This window comes from Micropterus salmoides, unplaced genomic scaffold (genome assembly GCF_014851395.1).
Source record: "Micropterus salmoides isolate LMB-PRFRI ecotype aquatic unplaced genomic scaffold, ASM1485139v1 Ms_hic_scaffold_1, whole genome shotgun sequence".
In the NCBI taxonomy this organism is placed as follows: Eukaryota; Metazoa; Chordata; class Actinopteri; order Centrarchiformes; family Centrarchidae; genus Micropterus; species Micropterus salmoides.
Window position 1 is genome coordinate 62,636,685 of NW_024040040.1, and position 19,634 is coordinate 62,656,318.

Here is a 19,634-nt window from a genome sequence, read left to right on the forward strand (position 1 = left end):
GTGAGAGATCTCAGTAGCTGGGGCCATCTGTACTTGTCTCTGGGTGAGAGTGTTCTGATCATATTTCCAAGTTTGCAAACTGATCTGAGTGCACTCTCTCTGAAAAGCCATAAACACAGAAGAAACTGATCCAGAGTTCCAGAGCATGAGCGGCAGCCTTTGCTGACTGGTTGGGACAGAGATATGCTTGGGCCAGTTTAGTGAAATGGTCAGTCACTCATCACAAGACTTGTTGGATAAGTCTTTGGCTAAGCAGAAGTCAATGCAAACCAACTCAAAAGGTCTGGAGCTCTTAACACTCTTGAGCAGCGCTCTAGCCTTAGATGCAGGAGACTTGCTGACCACACAACGCTGACAGCACCCATTCCATGGCAGTAGAGCCTTAGACTCGTCAGATGGATCGTTCTTCTTTGCCCCTGGTGACCTGCCTATCATGTACGCCAGAGTTCACTAATAGGCAGACCGTCCGCCATCCTCTCCGGACCCCCGACCTACATCCGATCTATTATTGAGAATTACTGCCTCGTGACTGTGCATTAATATTTTAACCCGCACAGCTTTTCTAGTATTTACTGTACTGGTTTAGCGGCACAGGAAACTCACAGACCAACCACACACACACACACACACACACACACACCTTAACCTTCAATGAATAAACTGAGTTGAAAGATCTCTGCAAGAGCTTTTTCCTTTACATTTACTCATTTGGCAGACGCTTTTATCCAAAGCGACTTACATTTGAGGAACAACATGCACTGACTGAGAGACGGCAGCAACCTGGTCTGAAAAGGACAGCTGGTCATCAATTATGACACCCAAGTTTCTCACCACCTTGGTTGGAGTGATGGTTGAGGAGCCAATTTGTAGTTTGATGTTATGGTGGATAGATTGCTTGGCTGGAATTATCAAGAGTTCAGTCTTAGAGAGGTTTAGTTGAAGGTGGAAAGCCTTCATCCATGCAGTCTGTGATCCGCACCAAGACGGTGGGGTCATCTGGCGGGAAGGATAGGTAGAGTTGCGTATCGTCTGCATAGCAGTGGTAAGAGAAGCCGTGCGAGCGAATGATCAGCCCCAGTGAAGTGGTGTAAATTGAGAAGAAAAGGGGCCCTAGCACTGAGCTTTGGGGTACCCCTGTGGAGAAGCAGTGGTAGGAGGATTGGTGAGTTGCAAACCTCCTCCAAAAATGACAGTAACAAGTCTAAAACAATTAAAGAGTCTGTTTAAAAAAAGCGTTTAATTGATGTGATGGAACGCAGAGAGAGATCAGTGACATGTGATGTGAATAGCAAATGAAAATGTAAAGTGTTAAATGATACCAGAAGATGAAACCAACAGAAAGCCAAGCTTGTGGTGATAGCGGAGCCTGATTCCACTGTCAATCTCACAGTCGAAGCTTCACAGCAAAATGAGGATCATACCATTTTGGCGACGAGATGGGGGTGCTCAACGTCATGGAACATTTACATGGAACTACCAGTTTTCTCCCAAAAAGTTAATATACAACATATATATATATATATATATATACACACAATATAAATTTCAACATATAATGCTGTAGATAAAGATAAAAAGAAAAAAGCTTTTAATAAATGTTTTTAAAGTGCGTGAATAAATCCAAAATTACCCTTAAAGAAGGGGGGTCAGTGCACATGTGTTCAAGGTCACCATAAACTTGATTCTGTTGGGACATGTCATCTGGCCCTCCACTAGTCCCCTGCTCATGTGGACCACCAGGCTGAGCAGCAGGCGGGTCGGCAACGGGGGGGACAGGGCAAGTCACTACTTGATTTCCAGAAGCATGACAGCGGAAGCAAAGACATTCACACCTACAGTGAGACACAGTGTCTTGATCATCACTAGCACATATGACACAAGCACCACGATATCTCAAGCATGTCATCACGCTCAAGCAGCGTGATGACATGTTTACACAACTGACCTTTATTTGAGAGCGGTCTACCATGTGCCTATGGTCGAGGACTGGGTGGGCTCTCTGTACTCTGAACATGGCTGTGAAGGACTCTTGTGGGCTGGGTGGCCTGCAAACTGTCAGATGGGCACACAGACTGATGCTGCAGGTGACGTCTTTTACGGTGATGCACATCCAATCGTATTTGAACATCCATGGTGGTCCACTCCTCTAGTGGCTTACAGCTGAAGACTAGAGACAGCTCAGCATCAAGACAAAGACTTCACGTGAAGGGTTGTCAAGGGTCTTACCCTGTCTCGTCAGTCCAACCAACAATGTTAATGGCTTTGTTAAGCCGAATCCAGTAATCAGCAGCAGTCTAAGCGGGGTAAGACTTTGTGTCATAAAAGTAAGCAAGGGGCATGGAAGTGGTTACAGAGTCAATGAAGTGTTGTCTGAGAATGTCAAACACAAGTTGTGGGCCTGATTTCAACTCTACAGAAGTTTTGCTACATAGCCCAACATTCACAACATAGAATGCTCTCCCTTGTATGTAACTTGCTCAACACCACCTCAACATGGTTGCACAGATCAATGCCCCCCTTACTAAGATAAATCTTAACAGAGTCCTCCCACTCAGGGATGGTAAGCCTGTCAGTATTGTCTCCCCTGAAGGGATGAGGCTCAAAGCTATCATTAACTGTCTGGTTAACCTTAAAAATGTCAACTGTGGATGAAACGTCACTAGCTGGAATGGACTTAAGACATGAAACACTATTTTCACCTATACTGGTCCCAATTTGTTTCACCAAGTCACTGAGGAAAGTAACCGGTACATGGTCAGCATCTTGGACAGAAGGTGCAGACTGCTCTTCTGCTCCCACATCTGCAGCAGTGCAAATGTTCTCACACATCATTATTTATTGTAGTATAGTATAATGAGGGGTAGATGTAACAGGCTTTCCCCCTCTGGGTGCCTTGACTAAACCACAGTTTGGTGCCCCTACCGAAATCTGACATATTAGACACATCCATTTACAGTAAAAAATAACAAAACAAACAGCAATCCTCCAGTGTTTACCTTTAACTGTAACGCTGTCTTCTTATTCCCTGTGTCTCTTAACAGAGGAACTAACTCGGGCTGGAACCGAATTTTTAAAAATTTGATCTTTGGGTACACATTCGATTTTTATTTTGAGATTCTGTCAGATATGGCTTAACCAGAACCCAGAAGCAGACAGAGACGGGAGGCCTTTCACAGAGTTTATTGAGGGGCAGGCAAGACAAGGTGTGAGCGAGTGATTCAGCTGGGTGGCAGGCTCGACGATAGGCAGGGAAGGCAGGCAGTGTGTGCTCCTCCAGAAAAACAGGCAGGTATGGGCATAAGGGAAGGCGTCCTCTCCAGACTAAGAAAACCAAAGACAGAGATTAAATTAATCACAAGGTGTAACAGAGTACAATGGTAGCAACAAGGCTGGTTGCCAGCTAGAGACCTACGCTATACAACATAACAATCCAGCAAAGACTGAGGAGAACTGCAGGGCTTATGAAGCAGCACACAACGACATGATACGGATCAGGTGTACTAATCAGTCTGCCAGACAGGTGAGTGAGCCAGCCCCATGCTTCCCCACCAGTCACGCCTCCTGTCAAACTGCAAAGGTAGAAACTAGGTAGCCACAAGGAAGAGAGAGAGAGAAAGGCAGAGCGACAGAAAAACCAAAACACACCAGCCAGCCTCACACACTCAGAAACAGAAAGTAACAACCACACACAAATGCCCTGTGTGTGGTTGTCAACAAGAAGTGTTGAGGGTTTTTTTGTTTGTTTTTTTCACGCTCCTGATCTCTGCTCACAGCAGCGAATGTAACGCTCCAGTTTACAGTGTTGCAGTTATAGGGTTTATTCATTTTATAATTGCTTCATTTCATTAGGTCTACAGATCAAAAAAAGTCAAATAGCCTACATTTTTAAAGGAATCAGTATCCTAAACTGTAGGCTACAACAAACTAACAACAACATAATGAACACATTATGTCACTCCCTCATGTCATTGCCAGAACCTCCTGGGCATTAGTCCTTCTTTTGCTGTTCTGCTTATATCTGTGAAATACATAGCTGTAGCTCGTGATGCACGGTGCACCCCAAATGTCCATATTTGGGGTGCACCTCTCAAATTAGCAAGGGCATAGCAGAGGTCACCCATGCTACACACATAGGTCTCCATGGCATCAATGTCCATCATTTTGAAAATTACACAAAATACATAATAAAATACACAGTATAAAAAAGTGGGTAACTGTAAAATAATAACAGTGATGGCAAGTAGAATCATTAAGTCCGCTACACATGCATCATTAGCAAACAACCAGACTAGCTGACATGCAGGACTTCTCATGTATCTGATCTACCTGCTGCCTAAATTTAATAGACGTGAGGTGCAGCTATGAGTTTAACAGCAGCTGTTATCTCTTCCACATCAGATTCTCCCTCCCTCATGTCATTGCCAGAACCTCCTGGGCATTAGTCCTTCTTTTGCTGTTCTGCTTATATCTATGAAATACGTAGCTGTAGCTCGTGACAGCCAGCTTATCAACGGTCGTTTAAACAATTGCCTCTGTATCGAGGGGGCCTGGGATATATTTGGGGTGCACCTCTCAAATCAGCAAGGGCATAGCAGAGGTCACCAATGCTACACACACAGGTCTCCATGGAAACAATGTCCATTATTCTGAAAAATACATAATAAAATACACAGTATAAAAAAGTGGTTAACTGTAAAAAAATAAGTGATGGCAAGTAGAATCATTAACTCCGCTACACATGCAACATTAGCAAACAACCAGTAACAATCATTTCTTCATTTCAACTTGGAGATGTACAAGTTGTCATCTATAGCTTAATACATCCTGCATATTAATTATGTAAACAGGAAGAAAGTCAGCTCAGCTTTTAACACCTCAAAGTCTGTTTTTAGAAAACTGTATTAAGCACAGAGACAAACTGTCCTCAAAGACAGCTTCCTCCCTTTTTCATTAGAAATGTTCATTGTGACTAACTGACATGCAGGACTTCTCATGTATCTGATCTACCTGCTGATGTGATTTAACAGACGTGAGAAGCAGCTATGAGTTTAACAGCAGCAGCAAGTGGATTTGTTGTCTTCCTTCTGTCTGTACAAGGTACTGGACATCTTTATATTGTGTTAGCACACAGGGAAGTGGGTTTCTTAGTAAATAAATAGATTTGATATGTGATGTTATGCAATGTGGTGCGACCCCTGCAACACCAGACACTAACTTCTCTCTTTCAATTGAACTCTTTACAAGACGTCCAACAGAGAGCTGTTTTGGAGACCAGCAGCATTTCTGTAAACTTATCTTACCATAACATCATAATCTTTATAAACTGAAGTATCGTGCAACATTAAAGACAGTTAACTATATATGTGTGGATAGACAGAATTACTGTACAAACAAAACAAGCCTCTGAATACTTTGTTATAAATAAAATTCAGCACTCTGTAAACTCAATTCGGAGGCATCTAGCTGCTAAGGAGACAGATATTTCTCTTCGTCTTCCCCACCTACAAACATTGACTAAGCTCGGTGTGCTGCTGCTGCTGACTGGAAATAAACTCTGAAAAGAGAATTTTCCACATTCTAACTACAACCAACTGTAAAATTAAGGGAGTGTTAAATTAAATTGTATTCCAGATATTATTGAATATGTCACAGATTTACTGACAGATATTCCAGACATGGGGATCAGCCAAAGTTCCTCAGTAGTTATTTCTCTCTCTAGAATAAGTGGTTTGTTATCTACATGTCACAGTAGTTGCTCACGTCTCAGTGTTCTGCATTCCTCTAAAGTTTCCATTCACACTCTGCAGCAGCCATGTATTACTGCCCTCATGCTTTTTGTTAATGTTGTTTAAGTTCACAGTTTCAATACATTGCTGTTCCGGCACTCAGGGGGGCCGCCAGGAATTTTGGGCCCCATGACAAAAAAATCTAATTGGACAGCGCAGCTGTTGTCACTACTTCTCTAGGACTTAACTGTCACATCAAAAGCTTTACATAACTCTAATTAAAGGCTTGCAAGTGTCTGGCTTCTTGTAGTTAAATATTAGTACTAGCACAATATTTACTGCTGGTGATTTGTACATGCAAGTATGCTTACAGGATGCAGTTCACTATTTGCTTCTCAACTAAATTGCCCTTCATGATGGGAATAATAAGTCTGTATCTATACATGTCACTAACGGCCATAATTCAGTCTAAATGAACGTATCAAACTGAATTATTTTAATATAGTCTGTAACTTACATGCAGGCTGAGGTAAGCTGCTGTCCAGCATCCAGTGCAGACAGGAAGGTGTTTTTATTTTATTTATTTCATAATGATCATTATGTGAGAAAATAATCTGTGTTTGAATTTCTGTCATTAATAAATCTTTCATTTTCTTTTTGTTATGGTAAAAAGAGAGACAGAGAAATCCCCACAGACTCCCTGAATGATGCTAACTGGCCTGTCATGAACACAGTGTTGCTCACTTTCTTCACTGGGACAGGGAGGCTACAGAGACTCATCTGTTGTTAGTCTGCTAAAAGGGGCAGGGACAATGATTTAATATGAATATCTTGCTAAACGTTTTGTTGAGGATATAGGCCAGAGGTCACTAATAGGCGGACCGCGGTCCGGATCCGGACCCAGCCGCCGTCCTCTCCGGACCGCCGACCTACAGCCCATTTATTATTGAGACTTACTACCTCGTGACGGAGCGTTTCTATTTTAACCCGCGCAGCTTTTCTAGCATTTACTGTACTGGTTTAGAGGACCAGGAAACTCACAGACCAATCGCATGTGCTCCAATCGTCTCATGTGACGCTGCTCAGCCAATCAAATCTGTGCATACCGATGCTTGCGAGTCGAGTCCGCGAGATTCACCAGAGACGTTTTGGAAACACACCCGAATTGAGGAGACGAAAGATAAAAGAGATTTCACATGACTTTTAATCAAGAATGTACAGATTTTTACATGTACATTCCTCCCACGGGCAGTTCAAAACCAGAATATCTCATAGATCTCCAATATGCTAGCTGGAGCTCACGTTTCTCACTGAACAACAGAAAGTAGGAAAGTGGTAGCTCTGTAAGAGGAAATGAAAGAGAAGAGGAGGCTTTACAGCTGTTCAGTTGTGTGTTTATTATAAAATTGGTTAAGACTACACTTCATCACTTCAAGCTACACTTTTTATTACATTTTTTCTAAAAATTAGGCACTTTAATTTAGTTTACTTAAATTTAGAATTTATTATTTGAATAGTTATTATTTATTATCCTTCCAGTTTGATGTGAAAACTGACTGAAATATTATTTGATTTGACAGTCCGTTGTTGACTGAAAACATGTGTTGATACAACTATAGGTTATAGTACTGAATGATAACGTTCGTCGTTTTGATGTTCCGGACCTTTGCTTCGGGAAATTTTCTCTAACTAGACCTCTTTGAAATCTACTTGAATACCCCTGATGTAGGCTAACACTAGTCTGTAGCTAGCTTATTTTACTGTGGACATTAAGCCAACAGGCTAACACCACTTACAGACTAACGGCTTGGGGGAAAACTGGGTTACAGAGTGACATCCTTTCCTTTGTCTTTCCTCTCTCTTCTCTCTTTCCTTTTTTGAAAACCAGATTTTGGTTTACTAGGCAACATTGTGTTCACTGTATTTCTGACGCATCTACTGACTGCAACTAAACAAGTCACTGATACAGTGAGCTGATGAGGCAGGACCAAACCATTTCATGCAGATGCAGATGGGTGGTCTGTCAATATCTATGTTTACTTTTTGGTCAATGGGAATATTTAACTTCTATTGCCAAAACAAAGAGATCATTAATTGTATTATTCTATTTGAAATATATTTATACTCAATGATGATGGTTTATATAATGTATAATATAATTTGATATTAGATTATAATTATTTTTTGGGGCTCCTGTCAGTCAGGGAACTTTGGAATTGTCCTAACTTTTCCCCCCTATATATATATGGCGCCCATGCCTGCACTGCACCCTCTGTATGATGTCCTGCCTCAGCACGCTTAGGGATTTACTGAGTCTTCCTTTCCATTCTAAAAAGAGATGGTAAAAGTCCCCAACACAGAAGCAGAAATATAAGAAAATGTGTGCGATACAGAAAAAAATCTTACGCTCAGTTATAATTGAATTTTCATGCTCCTCTAAAACATTTTGGTACTATGAGATTATCATCACATTCTCACTCCTGACTCGTCACATATTGACACTTGGTCAAGGCCCATTAGCGTCATTTGTAGACGTTTAAGGATCTGCGGTCAAGTTAGCAATGCTTAGCAAAAACAAATATGCAACGTCCGATAAAGTTAGCAAGAATAAATATGCAATGTCCGGTTAGACTTTCAAAATAAATCGGTAGCATTTCAAAACATCGCCATTTTGAAACGCCATGTGTTGCACACTTGGACACAAAAGGGACTTCCAGGCGTGCATAAGTTTACAATAACTCCTTTACTTTCGTATTCTGTGAATACAGAAACACAAGCACATCAGCAGAACGTTGTCTCTACGTACAGCAGGCTGTTTTGGTCTACTGACTGACGTGTGTGCCCTACTGTCTAACCCGAAGGACCCCACACGCAGCCCAAAGTGCCTGTGTGAGCCTTACACATTATACCCATAAACTGACCTACTAAAATATTACAGTTGTTATTGTACAATAGCACATACATCAGGTTACTAAAGCAAAATCAAAACAACTAAAACTGCATTAGAATGGGGGTGCCCACTGTTATGTGTCCATCAACATGCCCAACACAGTCCATTAACAAGGCCAACATTACTGCGGGTCCCACACATGTTATTAAAGTCGTGAAACATGGCAGTTTGGTTAGGTTTAGACACAAAAAGTACTTGGTTAAGGTTAGGAAAAGATCATGCTTTGGGTTAAAATAACTACGTATGTCAGATAACACGTAAGTTAACTTACTTCATATGTGACGAGTCGGAGAGTGAGAACGGGTTGAGATTATCTTTGTCTCTCACTGACTTAAAGTGGAATGGCATGAGGGCTTCACACACTGAAGCACCTCCACTACAAATGAAAGTCCTCCTGATGTTGTTGAGTCTGACTGTAGTTTCTGATGTGCTCTGTGTTACAGTGATACAGGCTCAGAATGGTTGGGGAGTGACTTACACCTCTACTCAGATCTGTGCCTTAAAAGGATCAACAGTGGAAATAAGCTGCACCTACACATACCCATCCAGAATAAATGACCGTGATACTACAGTTGAGAAAACATTCTGGTTTACTCAAACAACCGGAAATGTATATACGGATCTGAGAACAGACTCAAGATACGCAGGTCGTTTGCAGTACAATTGTTCTAACAACATCTGCACTCTGAGAATCACAGACCTGAGAGAGAGCGACTCAGCTCAGTACAAGTTCAGGTTCATAACAAACCAACAAGGTGGAAGTTTCTATGGTTCACCTGGAGTCACTTTGTCTGTCACAGGTAACACTTTCATATTCATATGTTACTTATTTTCAAATGTTCAACATCTATAAAACTATATATAATATAAATGTGTTGAGTGTGTATATTCATGTGTGTATGTTTTTAAGTTTTTAAGTTGTTTTAAGTTTTATCTAAAATGAAATCCCTGTTCCTTCTTCACAGATCTTCAGCTGCAGGTGATCAGATCAACAGTCCAACAGAATTATACAGAGGCAGAGCTGCTTTGTCACAACAGCTGTCATCTACCTGATCGTTCTTCCTACGTCTGGTTCAAGAACGGACAGAAAATGGAAAGAGTGGAGACATCTTCTTATAAATATCAGTTTTATCCTGGAGACATCATCTCCTGTGCTGTAAAAGGACATGAGGATTTCCGCTCTCCTTCAGTGTGTGAGTTTACTCCACTGTGTCAGGAAAAAAACATGCTTATGCACTGACATTACAATAACAACATTGCAATTTAAAATATAATGGAGTCTTCTAGACTTAACACAAAAAGTAATGAAAGTGCAGTCATTACTTGTGTAGAGTGTGTGGGTTGTGCTCATGAAAAATTTGTCAAATCTTCTCTGACAATGCCAACAGCTTTTCATTGCTGTTGATTATATATATATATATATATATATATATATATAAATGTATTTGTTTTTATTTGTCACAAATGCTGGTTGAAGAATGGGATGCCATCCCACAGCAGTTTGTGACCAGGCTGGTGACCAGTATCTTACTGTAGACGCAGCAACATTATTATAGAAAGAAAAAATATTTATAGAAAGAAAAAAATATTACCAGTAGAAAAGTACTATTCAGATACATGTTGTGATATAACAAACTGAAATTATTTCCTATTGTGTGAAATTCTTGAGATTGAGATGCTCCATTACTTTTAATGAAGATGTGAAAGCCAGTAGCTCTCAATTAGAGTTAACTGAACAGTTTTTGACTGAGACAGAATGGATATTGTTATTGTTATTGTCTTTAACTTTTGACATTGCATAGTAAAATGTTAAAATGGATTTACCATTTAAATTATTTACTAGTGCTGGGCAACGATTCAAATTTTAAGTTGTGATTAATCGTATAGTTAGGCGCAAAATTGAATAATGAATTGTAAAGCAGTGTGTTGCACACACTTTTATCTAGCTTGTTAAAACAAGTTACCATCAGAGTCCAGTTTTCTTGGGGGGCTGGGGGTTCTGAACAGGTGTCAGCAGAAGTGTCCCTGTTAGAGTGAGGTGAAGTGGTCGAGCACAAGGTGTAGCAACAAGCAGGTGCGTTCCGTGAAACTGTCGCAGTGGTGCTCGCCTCACGCACACGAAGTTGAATTGTCTTGCACTTTTTGTACTGGATATGCACCACATATCATTGGAAGAGAGACTGATCCTTGCTGTTTGTGAGTTTCCAGAATCTATTACTGTTTATTAAATAGTTAGCAGGACATTGTTGCGTTTTTCAGATTTTGAGAAAGGAGAGGCTGGGTCCAAATCAAAATTAACAAAAGACTTAATTACAAAAATTAGTGAATAAAGAGATGGCATTACAGAACACTGCAGTGGACTGAAAAGTTGGTCCTCCTTTCAGATTTACACCTTTCAGTCCCGATTCTCACAAAATGAGTTTTTTTATATCCTCCAGGTATGTGGGCGGACCCTTTTTCCTCCTTAGGTCCATAGTCATTGGTCGTTTGGTTAACTTCTTCGTCACCCAATTAGGAAGGGTGTACCTTACTGTTCTTTTTAGATGTCTGAGAAACAGTTAAAAGAATCCTTCTGGCACTAAAGAAAGAGGTGTCAGTTTCCTTCACATTACAAAGAGGAGATAAACAATGGTTTAATTAACATTCTAATGCAATTGTCTGGCCTAAAAAAGGGGAGTTCTGATAGGCTGTTTGTAATCTCTGGTTAGTTTCTTTGTCATTTTAACAATTCAGGCACCAAGAGGCTTATCTCGGCTGTTGCCAAAGGTGGCCAGTTTTACGATCAACTGCTCATGAATAGCACTTAGGGAAAGTGACCTTTCCACCTCCATTCTGTTGGGGTCTCTTCAGCCGTCTGTTGAAAGTTGATCTCAACCTCCCTGCTCCTCTCTCACAGGGAGAGGGGAATAGTTTTGAGTAGTTCAAATTTATTTAATATAAAATGCACAAATCCACACTGTTGTCCACTACAGTGTGTTGAAGTACAACAACTTCCCCGAGTTGTTTGATGGAAAAGGACTTAGAGGAGACGAGAGATCAGATTCAAACCACACCTTTATTGAGACAGATATATCTGGAGACCCTTCCTGCACGCTACCAAAGTAAGGGTCTGACTGCTCTTCCGCTAAGCTGTGTATGTGTTGATGAGACATCACCCAGCTGCACATCCCTTGTTACCTTATATGGAAGTTGTCAATAGGTGTAGAATATTTCTAGTGTGCCTTAAGGGCTGTCATGTGAGTGTGTGCGTGTGACACTGTATTCAGAAAAGTGTGAAGTGTGTCAGAGTGTATTATTGTCAGGGCCCGGTTTCCTGTTATTCAGCACAAGCCTACTGTCTTAACTGCTGAGTTACCCAAGATAAGCATGTCACACAATACTGAGTATCATATGAGCAATCATAAGTAATAAGTAAGCATATAAGACAATCATATCATGCAATATCACTGTAGGGTGGTGTTGTTTATCCACAAGTGGAACATAATGTTTGAAACAACCACTTATTACTTCACAAAAACTCTTTAAAATGGAAAACATCTGGAATGTCTTTCTAAGATGAATTTAAAAAATTTTAAACTCTACAACATCAACAGGAGGGAATTCACATGGCAGAGCATTCCTGCAAAACTAGATGAAGGCCTGTCAAGTAAAGTTATGTAACCTCTAATTTTAACTTGGAAGCCATTGCCATGGTTACTCTTAATAGACAGTCTGCTGTTTACTCGTGGAGCGCTTGTCTTACTTCTTCCACACGCTGCATCCAAGTAGTCTGCCGAAGCCTCCCTCCACTGCTTGTTTGGGTGAATGATTTGCAAGCTGATCAACATCCCACCCCTCCTATGACCCGTGATTTGACTGTATGTGTATTCAGAGCCAGTGAGCAACGGACTTTAAATTACTTTTTTTTTAAACTGTGTTAACATGCAATAAGATAATTGTTGGAGTTAATTGATTAATTGATTGATCTCCAAGATGGCGCCGCAGACGGCCGCCTCGGGATTACGATCCGTAGTGCTTTTTGTTTTTTTGTTAATTAACACTGTTTTCTGCTGTCCCTCTCTGGTAACTTTTACCAGAGAAGAGCTCTTAAACATTGGACTTTCACCTGCTCATACCATTCCACCGCTCTTTATTGACCCTGGAATTTTCCCGGAGTTATTAGTTGGAGGAGCTGTTTGGGATCCTTCTGAACCGGCGCAGGGGAAAATGAGCAGGCGCGCTGGTTAAACTGAGACAGCGGGGATTTCGCACTGCGCTCCTTTCAATCCACCTGGCGAATATACGCTCTCTGGCCAACAAAATGGACGAACTTCTGCTCCTGAACAGAACCAAATCTTCTGCAGATCTGCTGCCCTCTGTTTCACCGAATCCTGGCTCACCAAGCACATCCCGGACAGCGCACTTCATCTACGGGATTTTATCTCATCTGTGCGGAACGCGAAAGGGAGCTCACGGGAAAAACAAGGGGAGGCGGACTCTGTTTCTATATAAACGAAGGTTGGTGCACAGATGTTACAGTGTTGAAGAAATCGTGCAACCCTCACCTAGAGACATTATTTATAAGCTGTAAACCGTTTTATTCACCACGGAAGTTTTCCTCGTTTGTCCTGGTCGCTGTTTACTTTCTACCTCATGTCTGTGTTAGTGAGGCGTTACTAGACCTGGCCGACCAGATAACTAACGTGGAGAAAAACACCCAGAATCCCTGCTGGTTGTTCTTGGGGACTTTAATAAAGCAAACCTCAGTCATGAACTCCCAAAATACAGACGGCATTTTAAGTCTCCCACCAGGGACACTAACACACTGGACCACTGCTACACTACATTAAAGGACGCCTATCGCTCTGTTCCCTGTGCAGCCTTGGGACTCTCTGATAACTGTCTGGTTCATCTTATCCCGACACACAGGCAAAAACTGAAATCTGCTAAACCTGTTGTAAAGACCGTGAAAAGATGGACCAACAAGTCAAAGCTGAAGTTACAGGCCTGCTTTGACTGCACTGACTGGAGTGTTTTTGAGGCTGCAGCCACTGACCTGGACGAACTAACTGACACTGTGACATCTTACATCAGTTTTTGTGAGGACATGTGTGTGCCGACTAAAACCTTCCGCACATACAACAACCAAAAACCCTGGTTCACAGCGAAACTCAGGCAGCTTCGTCAGACCAAGGAGGAGGCCTTCAGAAGGGGAAACAGAGTCTTGTACAACCAGGCCAGGAACACAATGACTAAGGAGGTCAAAGCAGCAAGGAGGAGCTACGCTGAAAAGCTAAATAACAGCTTTGCAGCCAACAACCCTGCGTCAGTGTGGGGAAGCCTACGGACACTCACAAACTCCCAGAGACCATCCCCAACACTGCTGGTACTCAACGACTGGCAGACGAGCTGAATGGTTTCTACTGTAGGTTTGAAAAGCCCAGAGTCATACCTCTCCCCCACTCCAACGCTATCTTCAAACAGTCACCTTCCCCCTCTGACCTCTCGCCTGCACTCAAGATCTGTGAAGAGGACGAGAGCCACCTCTTCCAAAGGCAGAAGATCAGGAAGATGGTGTCTCACCATCGTACCTGAAAATCTGTGCGGACCAGCTGGCCCCCATCTTCAACAGATCCCTGGAGCTGTGTGAAATTCCCTCATACTCCACAGCTGTAACGCTTCACAGTCATCCCGGTCCCAAAAAAACCTTCCATTTCTGGACTGAATGACTACAGGCCTGTCGCCCTGACATCTGTAGTCATGAAGTCCTTTGAAAGACTGGTGTTGGCCCACCTGGAGGACATTACAGGCCCCCTGCTGGACCCCCTGTAGTTTGCCTACAGGGCTAACAGGTCTGTGGATGATGCTGTCAACTTGGGTCTACATCACATCCTGCAACACCTCGACTCTCCAGGGACATATGCAAGGATCCTGTTCGTGGACTTCAGCTCGGCGTTCGACACCATCATCCCGGACATCCTCAGCACCAAACTCACCCAGCTCACTGTGCCTCCACCTGACAGTAGATCACAGACTTCCTGACTGACAGGAGTCAGCAGGTGAGGCTGGTGAACATCACATCCAGCACTATCAGCACTGGCGCCCCCCAGGGGTGTGTGCTCTCCCCACTGCTCTTCTCCCTCTACACCAACGACTGCACCTCAGGAGACCCATCTGTCAAACTCCTCAAGTTCGCTGACGACACAGCGGTCATTGGCCTCATCCGGGACAGTGATGAGTCGGCCTACAGATGGGAGGTTGATCAGCTGGCTCTCTGGTGCGGTCAGAACAACCTGGCGCTTAACACGCTCCAGGTCCAAAGGATGTACTTCCTACGTCAGCTAAGGAGCTGCGGATCCACTTCTACACAGCCATCATCCAGTCTGTTCTCTGCACCTCCATCACTGTCTGGTTTGGATCTGCCAGCAAAAAGGACAGGAGCAGACTACAACGGACAGCCAGGACTGCAGAAAAGATCATCGGTGCCAACCTGCCCTCCATTCAGGACTTCTACATTTCCAGAGTCAGGAAACAGGCAGGAAACATCACTGCAGATCCATCTCACCCCGGACACAACCTGTTCCAGCTCCTCCCCTCTGGTAGGCGCTACAGAGCACTGTACGCCAAAACCAACAGACTCAGGAACAGTTTCTTCCCACAAGCCATCACTCTGATGAACAGCTGATTTCTGACTCACAGTGGCAGGAAAAATTCCTGTGCAATAACCCAGTAACTCTGTCTCTAATCAGCACCTGTTTACTGGTTTCCACTTATTTTTTATTTATCATTCTCTATTTCAGTGCTGTTCATACTATGTCATATTCTATATACTGTATACCAATACACCTACCTCAGGTCATAGGTCTTATTTATTTTTTCCAGCATCCTTTGCACTATGCTCCATCACACTGTGTACATGTGTACATATATGCATGTATGTGTATGTGTACCTGTATATCATATCCACCTTCAACATGTACATAATGAGAATAGTTTGCTCTTGCATCCTTTGCACTCTGATCACTGCACTATTTGTCAAAATGTCTATATTGTTTTGTTCATAGTGTGTATATTAGTGTTGTCTACTCTGTAGTTTGTGTCTGATTTTATTTTATTATTATATTATTATTTTATTATTGTGTAAGTAAGCACATCGTGAGCAATGTACAATCCTGAGTCAAATTTCTCCTCTTAGCTTGTGGCAGACAGTACATGTTTAAGCACAGGTCTGTTAACAGAAATTGATACGTTGTCTCTCTTTTGTCCCCCAGATGCTCCAAAGCTTCCCTCTGTGTCAGTGAGTCCCTCTGCTGAGATAGTGGAGGGCAGTTCAGTGACTCTGACCTGCAGCAGTGATGCTAACCCAGCAGCTAAATACACCTGGTACAAGGGGAATCAAACACTGAATCAGAGACCAGAGGACATTTATCATTTCACCTCTATCAGCTCTAAGGACAGCGGGATCTACCACTGCAAGGCTGAGAATGAGTTTGGCCAGATGAACTCCACATCTGTATACATAGATGTTCAGTGTAAGTACACAAAAAAAAAATATATATATACATTTTTATCTATAACTCTCTCTTTCTCTCTCTCTCTCTCTCTCTCTCTCTCTCTCTTTCTATCAGGAAATCACTTCAACCTACAATGTGTTGAATTACAGATTGTAGATGCATCTACTATCAATCCTAATCTTATCTGTTGGTTGATGAACTCTGTTAACGCATGAGTGAATAGCATTTTACTGGATGTGTCCTCTCTGTGATCTTATTTTATATTTCTCATTAAGTTTGCTGATGCCTTGTTAATAGTGTCGCTGCTGACGCACAACGACCCTGAGCCTGGCGCTATTTTAAATGATTTTACAGAGTGGTGCAAGTTGTCTTTTTGTAACATTAATGTGGAAAAAGCCAAAGAAAGAATCCCCCCACCCTCTCTTCTACCCTCAATGATCAAGCTATCGAAGTGGTGAAGCAATACAATAATCGATGACAAACTCACCTTCAACCACAAGTTGATGCTCTCTGTAAAAAAAATTTTTTAAATCACAACGCATGTTTATCGTAAACATAAATTTACTTAAAATAAAACACAAAAGAACAATGTGGTAGAGCGGTGTGGAAGGCCCAAACACTGACACTTGTGTCTGGGAAGGCAGGCCTAAATAGGTTGGGCTCACCACCCCCCAAAGTTAGGGTCCCATAGGTAACCCTGGCTAACAAACCACCAGCGGAAAACCAACCTGTTCTCACTCCCAAGTCGTCACATATGGACGCTTGGTCAAGAGCCATAATCGTCAGTTTGTGACGCACTAGGGATCCCTTTGACGTCATAGTTCGACGTATTGAGGGAAGCCCTGTTGTGTCAGTTTTTGATGGTAAAGGCAAGTATGATATTTAAGAGAAAAGACGAAGTAAGGAGGTGATTGGGGTGGATAGAGGGCCAGAACCCGGACCTTGAAGCAGGAGAACAGGGTTTGTGTCCCGTGCGAAACAAAACATTAAATGTTTTTATTTAGGCGAGTGAGGTAAATTGACATTAACGTTAGTTAACTTAAGTCTTAATTGACATACATAGCTATTTTAACCCAAACCATGATCTTTTCCTAACCTTAACCAAGTAGTTTTGTTGCCTAAACCTAACCAAGTACTTTCTGTGCCTAAACCTAACGAAACTGCAACGTTTCACGACTTTAATTATGCGCGTTTCAACATGGCAATATATCGAAACGTTACGTTTTATCTTGAAAGTGTAACCGGATATTGCATATTTATTGTTGCTAAGCGTTGCTAACTTGACTGTGGATCCCTAAACGTCAATAATTGATGCAAAAGGGCTACCCAAGTGTGAGGGACCAGGCAGTTAGGCATGAGGAGTCAAGAGGGAAATTTAAAGCAAAAGGGTTTTATTTACCAAAAAAATCATTACAACAAAAGATAAAGTTTTGGGCCCTTAAAAGAGGTCAAACAAACAAAAGCTCTGAACATAAGAGACTCAAAAATACAACTGACCTACTATACAACAAACAAAGGGGACTTATATATTGGCTGATCAGACCAATTTTGACACACAGGGGAAGACTAACAACAACAACAACAACACATCATAACTGCAAACACAACAAAACTTATGTAAAAACTTATTCCAAAAGAAATGTACATTTACTTAACCTTAACTCAAAAATACTCAAATATAATATAAATCTAAACCCCAAAATATTTAAGGAGAGAATAAAGCCACCCCCCAGACATAGCAAGCAGTGGTAGTGTCCAATCAGGCCACCTCTCCTATAAAGCTGCTCCTGCTCCGAGCACCAACCCTTTAAGCCAGCAGACTTCCTGGATGTGGCATCCAACACTAGTAAGCTCGGAAACAAGAATTATAACAAAATGAAAATCCAAAAGTAACTAATGGTGTGTGTTCCAAAAGATGCTTCTGTATAGTCAACTAAAATAAAATATGTGAAATAAACTAAGTGTCCTGTAAGTTTATTTGTAACCAAATAAATATTTACTACAAACTGTCTAATGTGTATGAATGTATATAAACTAATCTTAAAGAACACAACAAAGTCAGTGCATGAGGTTACCGCTCTTCATCTGGTTGTGAGGCCACGGCTGTGGCCATCACACCAAGTCTTTAAAAAGCGACGACAAAGGGCCTTGACCATGCGTCAGACATTTGACGAGTAGGGAGTGAGACTGTGTTGGGAAAACAGTCTGGTTTTGTGACATTATTTACCTTCCTAAAGTCTGTAAAATCTGGGAGTGTTATCGGACTTTGGCACAAGCCAACAAGGTGACGCCCAACTGCAACTGGAGGGCTCTGCGATACCGTTCTGCAGCATATACTTAACCTCAGCATCCAAATGTTTACGTTTGTCTGGGTGAACACGATAAAACCTCTGCTTAATCGGTTTACAATCCCCAACATCTATATCATGCTCAACCAAATGTGTGCGGGTAGGGGTATCACCAAACAGACCTGGATATTGCTTGATCAGGTCAGCTAAATGGCTACGCAGAGACTCCTCCAAATGGCTTAACAAGCCATCCAGATTCCGCATAGACTCTGAGTTCTTAAGCAAACCATATAGCACCGCTTCATCTGAGCCTAACAAATCCTCCTCCCCTTGACCTACCATAGCCTGAATGGACACAGAAGCAAGTGCACTTCACTCCTGGTTTCAATAGTAGTAGTGACAATTAACAAAAGACACCATTCCAAGCTGACATGATTAACAAAACATAAATCACAAAGTTACTTGTGTTTCAAGCAAATAGAAGACTTTAGCAAATTTTAACAAAACTTTCTTCACTTCAATTGTCATTCTTGTGGTGGTTTACTAGTGAAACCAGGTGTGAAGTGCCTGACATTGATTTGATTCAAGATGCTAATATTATAGCTTGTGAATTCACAGAGCTGTTTGTTAGAACTTAATGCTAACAAAATGTGGTGTCCTTACTGACTTTCAGTGGTTAGTTTAAATTCTATGTTGTTAGTCTTTTTAAAGGCAATCATTGTTTATATGATAGTTAAGTCTTTCACAGCATAATTCTTTGGCTGTGTATTTTATTCTTCAACAGCGGAGTAGACATCACAGAAAATATGTTTATAAGCAAAACATGGCTTCTATTGGTGCTTAGGAGGCATTTTCTTTGTAAGACACATGATTGACAAAGAAACTTTAAAGCCTTCCCTTCACAGTGTATCTGAGTAGTCGGTGTTTTAGGTCTGGCTCCTGCTCACAGCATGTTAACGTAAAAGGGGCAAAATTTACCACATGTTTGCTGAAGAAGTGTGCAGCACATCATTGAGTCTCTCCGGCACACACACACTTTGTTCACTCTGCTCGCGCCCAAAATTTCTTCCTGAATTACCAGACCACACACCTCCAGCAGAGGGATTTTCTCTCTGTCCAAACCGTGAACCAAGACATCCGCTACTTCCACCATGAGTCAAAACATAATCAGCTAAAG

At 41.8% G+C, this 19,634-nt stretch overlaps 1 protein-coding gene across 1 annotated transcript; it reads left to right on the plus strand.

The window, feature by feature from the left end:
* Positions 1-9,638: 9,638 nt before the first annotated feature.
* LOC119890414 (B-cell receptor CD22-like) lies at positions 9,639-19,249 on the plus strand. Its single transcript, XM_038701725.1, has 3 exons — positions 9,639-9,869; positions 15,927-16,187; positions 19,242-19,249. Exons 1-3 carry the CDS (start codon positions 9,767-9,769, stop codon positions 19,247-19,249), a joined length of 372 nt encoding a protein of 123 aa, XP_038557653.1. The 5' UTR covers positions 9,639-9,766.
* Positions 19,250-19,634: the final 385 nt, after the last annotated feature.